We start from the raw sequence: 10,466 nt of genomic DNA on the forward strand, positions 1-10,466 counted from the left end.
TTTTCAATTTTCAATTTTCAATTCTCACAAATTGTAGCACAAATTCTTCTTGCAAAAATGAATAATATCTCCTTGTGGATATTAGGTAAGATATATTGAGCATTTCCAGAAGCATTTTCAAGTACAACATTTGCAACATTCTGATCATAAGATGCTAAAAGTTTTATCAATTCAATGAAGTTCCCACGATTCAATGATCCATAACTCTTATCATTATCTCTAAAGGCACATGCTTGAAATGTAAGCCACCGAACAACATCAATAGATGTCTTAAGCCGCAAATGATTATTAGCAACTATTTGAGTACTTTGCTTGCTAAAGACTTTCTCAATGTGTTGAGATTGAGCCATCAAAGTATCACAAGACTTCACACAAATATTTTGCAGTGAATTTGGGCAATCTCCAACATGGACTAAAAATGCACAATCTTTTCTATGAACTTTTTTTCAATTTTGAAATTCCTTTTCCGTAAAAGCATTGGTACCATGGCAAACATTTGAAGGATTATTGAACACATAGCATGGCAAACAAAATGCTGCATCTTTAGCAGGTGAATACTCTAACCAACTAGGAAACTCTTTAAACCAAGAATACTGAAAATGTTGTAAATGTTTTTCTGAACCAGATGAAGGATATTAAGAAAGATAAGGTTGATATGGTCCTGCTTTTATATAAGCACGCCGAATGTCATCACGTTGATCAATAGGATACTCATATATTGGCACACATAATCCTGGATCACGTTCTAAAGAAGAAATATCAACTTCTTTTTCTACTCTTGGATTCTTAGCAGGATAATTCTCAATATGAGTAGATTGTGTATTTGATGCTGGAGATGAATCAGTAGCTTCACCATATTCACTTTGAGCCTTAACAAATTTTCTTTTGAAAAAAAGCATCAATAGCATGTGGCTTTCCCATAATTAGCCTAATATAAAATTATAAGGAATGAAACAGTTTATTGATTGAACAATTATAAAAATACATATTATAAGCAACAAATAGGATTGCCCTTTTCCATGAAATTACATAAATGATATTATCACAAAAAATTGTTTATGTATCAGATAGAGGCTAACTTTAAAAATATATATTAAAAGCAAGAAATGGGATTGTTCAAAAGTGTATTACCTGCATTCCGCAAGCTATTATTATATGGGAGACCAACAAATCCTTTCACCTCAAGAAAAATTTTTACTGTTGCAATACCTCCAAAGATTTAATAGAAATTCAAGTTATATATGTCTATCAATTATGTAAAAAATTTAAAAAATGATGATGCTAACTTAAAAAAACATATATTTTAGATAATAAAAATATATTATTAACTAAATATGTTAATAACATACAAATTTTTAAAATAATATTTTTATATTTCTTTTCATTACCTGGTGAGATTTGAAATTGTTAAGCTATGGCTGAGAAGAATGCACCTATTAGGCTTCTCAAAACATCTGTTTGGGATCTTTGGATCAAAAGAAAAAGGGTAGGCTATGGGAGAAGAAGAAATGAGAACTTGTGAGCCGTGTGTTCCAAGGAAGAAAATGGAAGCATGGGAAAAAGAAAAAAAAAAGAGGTAGGTGAGTCTCGACCTATTCCAAATACAACTCCCAGCTAGCAATGTTTCAATTCAAGGCATGATCCGTTGCATCTTCCTATCACATAACAGCGCATGCAGCCCAAAACAATTGAAAGAAGGTAATTACTAGTAAATAGTGATACTTAATTGCTACAGAACTTCAATGATCACTTTATTGGTCCTTGTTCAGTTCTTCAAGATTGAAACCTTAAAGAACAAAATATGAATCCTATAAGCATTGCAAGGTTATCTCATCTAAACCATGAATTGAACGATGGGAAAGATAGAAACGGAAAGACGCGAGAAAGAAGGGAGGCGTTGGCGTTTAAAATTCCGTAAAGGATCCACTTACCACATAATAAATTCTGTTTTAAGATTTATATATATTAGATGCTTGGGGGGACCACATAATAAATTTTAATTAGTATATATATGTATAATATTTTTTTTTTTTGAATGTTGGGGGTCCAGGGCCCCCCTCCATCCGTCCCTGATCGTAGGACTACTTTGAGAGGGTGTTTAAGTAATGTTTCCTTGAATATATATATATATATATATATCTGCATGCATGCAAGTACGTGTGTGTGAACATACATTTATTTATGTATTTTTTAAAATTATTCTTGGCTTGCTTCATGAGCAGCTACACCAAATTATTTGTGAGTTACTAGAAAAAGGTCAAACTTTAATTGGTTTGATTTTCTTCTTAATGTAAGTGAATTGGATATACATAATTCAATAGATATAAACCAAACAAGTATAGATAGAACATAATGTGCATATTGCTTTTTTAGAAGTTATACAATGAGGAACAAACTTGTATTTACAGAAAAAATTCACTTAGTTTTATTTTTTCATATAAAAGTCCCTTTTTTTTTTCTTTTTCTTTTGTAGAAGCATGCTGTTTTGGACTTTGTGCAATCATTATACCCTACCTTCAAGTGGATACACACATTTAACTTATAGATGCATGGTATAATAGCCAGTGCATACGTATTGGTAAAGCATACTATCTCTATCAATTATCCACCAGTGAGAAGCTTCTTTGCTACTTTAAATACTTAAGTTTAATATTGCCTGTAAATTTGCCAAACACCCAGCTCGACATCTCAGTTCTGGTATGACAAATTTCCTTTTTTTAAAAAAATTTCGATGTATTTTGATCATAGAAAGCTAATACTGGTAAAATTTCCTATAAGCACAGAATGTATAAGCATATCTTCAATTTATCCTCATATTTGAGTTTATTAGTTATGCTTATATCAACATCTCTATTCTTTCCTTTTTTCTAACAGATCCAAAATCACAGATTCAGTCTAATGTATCCCTTGGTCATTTTTTGGACAGAGTTGTTTCTTTCATCTGTATGCTTAAAGAACTGCATTCCTTATACCTACATCTTATTGTGGTTAGCTTGATATTTGGCCCTTATTCCCCAAAAGTGTTCCTTTATATCAATTTTGCTATTATTCTTTCATATCTCAAGTTTTCAATGCTTGAACATCCAAGTGACTTGCACCATGAAATAAAGTTAACAGTTAATGAATGAAGCTATTGAAATATTTTGCCGGACAAATCTACCATGAGGTAGTCCTGGTGCAATTTAGATCTTATGTCTCATCATGACTAATAATGCTTGCAATTGTACTCTGATGCTTGAGTGATAGCCCTTTGTTTTGCTTCATCTTCCTTAATGTCAGTCATTTTCTATTCATAAGCTTTTCACCAGGGTTCGCTGTACCGGTATCGGACGGTATGCCGGTGCCGGGACTGGTATGGTACGGCACCGGTACCGTACCATACCGACACATGGTATGCCAAGGCGTACCGGTCCGGTATCAGTACAAATTTTTTTTCGATTTTCAATTTTTTTTTGAGATTTTTGAAGTTAATAATTGATAAATACAACCTCAAAATGGCATTATATTGCATATTATTGACATATTTGGGTTCAATTTGGAGTTAGGTTGCGGTACAAAGTCTCTTGATCCAAAATTTCAAACATATATTTATTTATATTATATTTCAACTATGTCATCTTAAAACTAAAGAAAAAATATATAAAATACGCATTAAAATGTATCTAAATATTTAAGTACAAAGTGCAATAACTGATATACGAATCTTAAGATATATTCTGCATTTAATTTCTTGTTGAGTGTCTGTGACGCTCGTAGATGTCTGGATCATCAACATAGTTTGAAGGGATATCAGTCCAACCCTCTAGCCAAGTTGCACACGTACTCTCGAATATTCATCATCTCATAAGGCATCCTCTCTGGATTGTAAGACATCTCAGACCTCTCGCTAAAATTCTGGCTCTGAAAGTATCCCTTAAGATGATGGTACGATTGTGGAGGAGTCCATCCAAATATGTCAGTAGCAAAATCTGATCCGTAAGATGCTCTAGGCTGCATAGGGTAGTAACCACTAGAAGATGATGTCTCGGATACCATTGCATATGGATCATAAGGTGGCTGTGGATAATAGGATCCATAATGCGAGGATGATCAGATACATCCATGGACCCTACACGTGCAAGATCGTCCGCAGCTGCATCATGTGCTGGACGACTCTAGGAGCCCGTCGTCTATATGAAATCGGCTCCCCACGATCTCTACCGACTCGTCCACCATGATCCCTATCCTGTGTGACATGCGTAAACTGAGACTCACCGGTGAATCGAATATCACCCTGTGGTGTGTCTCATAAACGGTGGTTCCTATCCTCCAGTTCCTCCCTGATCATCAGATCCATGGCTACTACTACCATATCATCATCACTCTCCTTGTGTCCGTATCTGAATCAGATAGCTCCTGTACTCTCGAGAGTGGTGCACGTACAACTGTTTTTCTTCCCCCTTGTGCCCCTCTGTGACTGAGTTTCCTGTGATTGGGAGGATGGATGCCTTCTTGCTGGCTGTCGGAGATCGTCTATACATCTCTCACTCGAATCTCTGGGAAGATGTATCGGATAGCGAGTCATGTGATGAATGAGTCCCTTGTGTCCCTCAGCTGTGGCTGATCAGCTGGAACCCTATGTGGAATATTTTTTTCTGCCCATTGCCCTGGATCCACCCTGATCTCCCTCGCCACCACACTGGCTGGTCGTGGAGAGGATCCTAGCTCATCAAGCTCTGGCTCCTGCTGCTGACCTGCAAGCCATCCGATGATCGGATCGTCATCCTCGTCGGCATAATCATCCAGCGTCGGATCAGTGTACTTCAACTGAACTTCCTCCTGAATACATTTTAGCCTCAACCTCAGATTGTAGTGAACATATACAAGATCGTCGAGGCATTTTTGTGTCAGACGATTTCTCTGTTTGCTGTGGATAAGGACGAAAGTGGACCAATTACGCTCACAGCCACTAGCAGAGACCGTTGAGAAAGAATACGGACAGTCATGTCTCAAATTTTCTGCTGACGTTCCAAAATGAATCCACCATTCAGCTACAAAAGCAAAATTACATATCAAATTTGATGATATTATTAAGCAAAATTACATATCAATCTATATTGCTCATTATTGATATGTAATTTACTGGATTCATCTGTTTTTTGCTTACGACAGCTGATGGGACTCCAAAACTGTCTGATCCCTCTCTAAACTGTTTCGTCTGAAATAAAATATATTTATTATTTATAAATATATCAGATCGAATTCAGTTGAATAATTACATCTTTTTAAACTAGCATACCTCTTGCAGACACAACGACGCGATTTCTGGATCGGCACCATCTTATATATGACATTGCGAAGAGCAGCAAGAAGCTCGCTATCCATATCTATCTCCGGAATAGTATACTGAAATCTCGGATTCAAGTAATAAGCTGCAGATAAATTTCAAGACTGATTAAGCACTTTTATTTTCATGCTTCGAAAAAATATTTTAAAACATTCTTGAATCCAAACTTACCAGCTAGATGCAAATCTCTGCCCATCTGATAGTCCAACGGCGCTCAATAATGTTAATGAATTCTTGAGCATGCTTGGGATCATTCTCACTGATCTGTTTCTTTGCCCTCTCCATCATATAATATAGGAAGCCCATCTGGGGGTATCTCTCGCTGTCCACGGCGAAGCACCTCATATAAAGGCTTGATAGCCTTCACTACCTTCTCAGCCCGCTGCTAAAATGACTGACTCGTCATCAAGTTCTCCACATGACTTCCATCAGTGCCGGCCCTCGCATATCTGCTCTCCTGCCACTCGGCACTGACAAACATCTGACGTAGGGCTGTTTTCTTCTGAAGAAGACTATCAAGTGCTATGTAGTTGGTAGCAAACCGTGTGATATCCGGTCGTAAGATCTCCCCAGTATACGTCCGCATCAATGAAAGAACCATGTGTGGTTGTAGATGAATCTAGTAATGGTCTGGGCAATCTCCACTACCTGCTGCACCCTGCGAATCTTTCGATATCCATCAATATAAGATCAATGCAATGTGCAGCACATGGGGTCCAGTATATCTGCGGTCGCTGCTCCATCAGCAACTCTCCGACAGCCTTATATTGTGGTCCGTTATCTGTGATGACCTGCACGACATGCTGCTCACCCACTGAATCAATCACCTCTCCATCAGACCAAGGATATATGTGGCATCGTGCATCTTATCTGAAGCATCGATTGATTTGTGAAAAAATATTTTTCCATCACAGTATGTCAAAAAATTAATGATGCTCCGCCTAGTAGGACCTGTCCAACCATCACACATCACTGTCAGACCGTATGTAGGCCATTTATTTTTGTAAGAAGCAATCCATCTCTGCAGATCCTCCTTATTGCTGTCAAGAAGCTGACCATAGATGTCCTTAGGTCCTGGAGGATCTACACCCTGGCCGCAGCCTCTATGGCTGAAATAGCAGATCGGTAGTAAGGATTGGCTGCTGCATTTGCTGGAATATGGCTGAAATGAAATCATGATCCAATAGCTCGCCACATATCCTTCTTCTTATCTTTTTTCAGCATACTGTCAATTCTCTGCTGCTTTGAATCCTTGCTGGGCAAAGCATGTGGATCCAAATCCTGAATGCTGGCTCCTGCTGGAATATCTCTGGAGGACCTCCTCCTATCGCCAAAAGCTCCCAACAAAGAAGACATGCTGCGTCTGCTCCCTCTACCACCAGGCTCTCTGACTGAGGTAGTCCTTAACTCGAATTCTCCCCACCAGTCGCTGATCCAGATCCTGATTCGTAGCATGATGGTCCGAATCGCTCTCTGTACCGGGCCATCTCTCCTGCTGGTACTGATCCGCCAAGCTCGCCTGAATGGCAGCCTCAATCTGTGCCTCATCATCTGGAGCAGAAGCCTCCTCTGACTCTCTAGAGTGATAAGGTGGCTCTGCAGCTCGACGGTCTACTTCGATCTTTTTCTGCTTTGCCTTTCCTTCGCTGCTTTCGAATCAGCAAAGTGCTTTTTCATCAATTGTCGGACCTCTTGCGGACATTTCCGACACATGGACACATCAGGATAACCACCAGCCAGATGCTGCTTCAACCTAGTCACCCTCCTCCCTTGAACTCTGTGTTGCACCATTTGCATCTCCAATGATGCCGAGCCGAGAGCATCTCGCCATGATCCCAACCGATGTCACGCTTTGGATCTTTCTTCTTACTCATTTCTGCAGGTATAACAAAATACTAATTATTTGAATTACTGTAATATAACACTAATTACATATATTTTTTATTTGATAATATTTTTTACTATTTAAATATTTAAAAAAATTTCAAAAAAATCTCAAGTTAGATTCAAATATTTCAATTGTTTTGAATCATTCTAAACATTATTCTCAATTTCAAAACTAACTCTGATTTTTTATTTTTTTAATAATTTTTATATAAATAAATATATACTAAAATAGCTGATTAATTAAAGTGAACGAACGTCATGCTCTAAATTTTTTTCTTATAAATATATGCAAGTATAACAAAACACGATAGTTTAACGATAATTAAAATAATTATATATAATTTTAAAATAATTTTAATAATTATTTTAAAACTTATAAATTCAAAATAAATATGTTATATGCTTCAAATAATATTTTTAAATTAACTAAAATATAACACTATTTTTTATATTTTTTATTTTATAATTAAATTTTTTAATTTAAATAATTAAAAAAATAATTTTTTAATTTCAAATATTTAAAAAAAATTGAAATTAGATTTAAGTAGCTTGAATCATTCTAAACATGATTCAAACTCTGATTTTTTTTCTAAAATTTAATTTTTTATTAATTTTTAAATAAATAAATATAAAATATTTAAAAAATATATAATTAACAAAAATTAATAATTTTGGTGTCATCGTGTAGATCTTTAAAGATCTATCACATATAATTAAATCATACCAAAATCACAAGATTTTGGCATGATTTTCTCTTATTTTCATTCTTTCTCATTCTTATCCTATTTTTAACAAAAAAAATATTTACTAAAAAATAACATATTATCTTACCTCCGGCCAAAGATCAGCCTCTCCTCGAACCACTCCTGCAATTTGACGGAGTTTTTTTTTTTTTCTAATTTTTCGGAGGTCTCAACGGTTTCGTTGAGACCTTCATAGCTTCGGGAGTTCTCTGAACTTCTCAGAGAACTCTAAGCCTCTGCCATTTAAAACTCCCGACCCACTCCCTCCCCCCCTCCCCCTCCCCATTTTTCACGTGGGGATGTCGGCACGGTTCGGTTCACGCCGAACCGGTACCGAACCGACCATACCGCTCGGTTTTGGCAGTATGGATGCGAACGGACCGAACCGGGTTCGGTGCGGTTCGGAGGGATTTTTCGAAAAAAAGGTCCGAACCGGACCGATAAGGTGCCGGTCCGGCTCGGTACGCCACGTACCGGGCGGTTCGGCCTGGTACGGCGAACTATGTTTCACAAATAGTTAGAAACCTTTCATAATTCTAATTTCTTCCCTCTATCTATTATTTCTTCAGTACTAAAGTTGCCTTAGGCCCTTAGTGGTAACTTAGTGTCTTCTTTTTGATGGAATCCAGGTTAATCCTCCAGTTTTAAGATATTAGGAATATATATATGGTGTGAAGAATACAAGTTGCTCAAGACTCTTGCATTAATTTCAAAGAGGCCATAGGTTATCATACATATATAACATATTGTTTATGCTTGCTACTGCATTAATCTCTATTCATAAGCTTTTCACAAGTAGCTAGAAACCTTCCATAGATTCTAATTTTGTTCCCTCTGTCTATCATTTCTTTAGTCCTAAAGCTGCCTAAGGCCTTAGCGGTAGCTTAGTGTACTCTTTTCTATAGAACCGAGGTTAATCCTTTAGTTTTAAGATATTAGTAATATACATATGGTGTGAGGAATACAAGTTGATCAAGACTTTTGCATTAATTTCAGGAAGACGATAGGTTATCATGCATATATAACTTGTTATTCTTGCTATTGTTGTCTCTATACATCTTAGCTTTGTTCAAAGAATACATGAATTGGACCTATATACAGAATACATCGCTTGCCCACTGCACAGAACTTATTTTCTAGTTTTGTTGAATTGTGATTAAGTGGAAAATTCAGATAGCATTTACTTAGATTACTTTCCAATAGAAGCCTGCTTGCTATGTGGATATCTTTTATTTAATAATGTGAAAACTTTTGAGTTCTGACAAATAAGTGGCTTATAAGATCTTGTGGATGTTTCAAACTTTTTAAATTTCGCACTGTTCCTCTAATAGCAGCTTGAGCAAGAAATTCTGAACTTTGCTGAGGGTTTAAGGGTTCTTGGAGTAATCCCGGATGAGAAGCTGGCACTTTTTGCTGACAATTCATGTAGGTGGCTGATTGCAGATCAAGGTACAATGCATGCTCATTCTTTTACAACTTTGCTTCAAGAGCTGTGGTTCTGATAGTTGAGAACTTGAGATTATATATGTTGATCTTTTCATGGATTTTATATCTGTTCCTTGGCAAGCGGTGATTAAGCTATATTGCACAAGGAGATTGCTTAAAACAATTATTTCTTTTTTAACTACGTGAAATAACACTTTCTTTATTAGTACACATTAAAAATGAGTTCAAACTTAAAGGAATAAAGTTTGGTACTCTTTGGTTGGTTTAGTTTAAGCAAACACCTAACTCATCTTCTAATTTCATGCTAAATGCAAGTTTTGCCGAGTCCACCATCACGATCATAAAAAAGGTAAGTTGCGTATTTGGTAATCCACTTTCTTGATACTTCTAATTTAAAGCTGAAAAAATTACCTGCTCTATGATTTTTCTTATACATTCCCACCACAGTTCACAAAAATGAATATAAAAAGTCTAACATTCTGTACACAAATAGTAAATTTAAGCCAATGAAATTAAGAAAGAGGGTAAAGGATCATGCTTTTCATGTCTCATTGAAAACGTTGACAATCCATAGCTCAAGCTCTTGCAGGAAACTTAGTGCTAAATTAAGTTGCATATTGAAGAGCATGCATCATAAACTCCGCTAGGAGCATTCTATTGATATTAAACTGAAGTATAAACCTAAAGCAGGCAGCTATATGCTCTCAGTTTTGTCACGATAGCAGCCCTGGATCAGATTTCATTCTTGTAGCCTGCGGCTCATAGTACTCCATGGGATTCCATGAGGAGCACCTAAGGTATCATTTTCTGGTTTTAGTTCAGGAATACAATGTTCACCAGAGAAATAAATCTTGGCAGTGTCGAAAGAAAATGCATCTTAGTGTTTGGAAAGATGATGCCTGCAGAAACTTAGACCTTAAAGATAATCCTAAAGCTGTTATGTAGGAAGCAAAATTTGGGCACAGAAAAGCCACCTTTTGCTTTCTTTTATTCCTTTGATTTTTTTTTTTTCATGAAGTCCTGTTAAAAATGCCCACCTTCATCCTGAAAGATCAAGTCCAAGA

General features: G+C 36.4%; 1 protein-coding gene across 1 annotated transcript in view; it reads left to right on the forward strand.

Annotated features, from left to right (window-relative positions):
• LOC105032403 (probable acyl-activating enzyme 16, chloroplastic) overlaps positions 1-10,466 on the forward strand; it is a 123,042-nt gene that overhangs the window by 24,402 nt on the left and 88,174 nt on the right. Inside the window, exon 3 of the mRNA XM_010906849.4 lies at positions 9,288-9,405. Within this exon, the coding sequence (XP_010905151.2) occupies positions 9,288-9,405 (118 nt within the window). The remainder of the gene's footprint in view (positions 1-9,287; positions 9,406-10,466) is intronic.

This window comes from Elaeis guineensis, chromosome 8, assembly GCF_000442705.2.
Source record: "Elaeis guineensis isolate ETL-2024a chromosome 8, EG11, whole genome shotgun sequence".
In the NCBI taxonomy this organism is placed as follows: Eukaryota; Viridiplantae; Streptophyta; class Magnoliopsida; order Arecales; family Arecaceae; genus Elaeis; species Elaeis guineensis.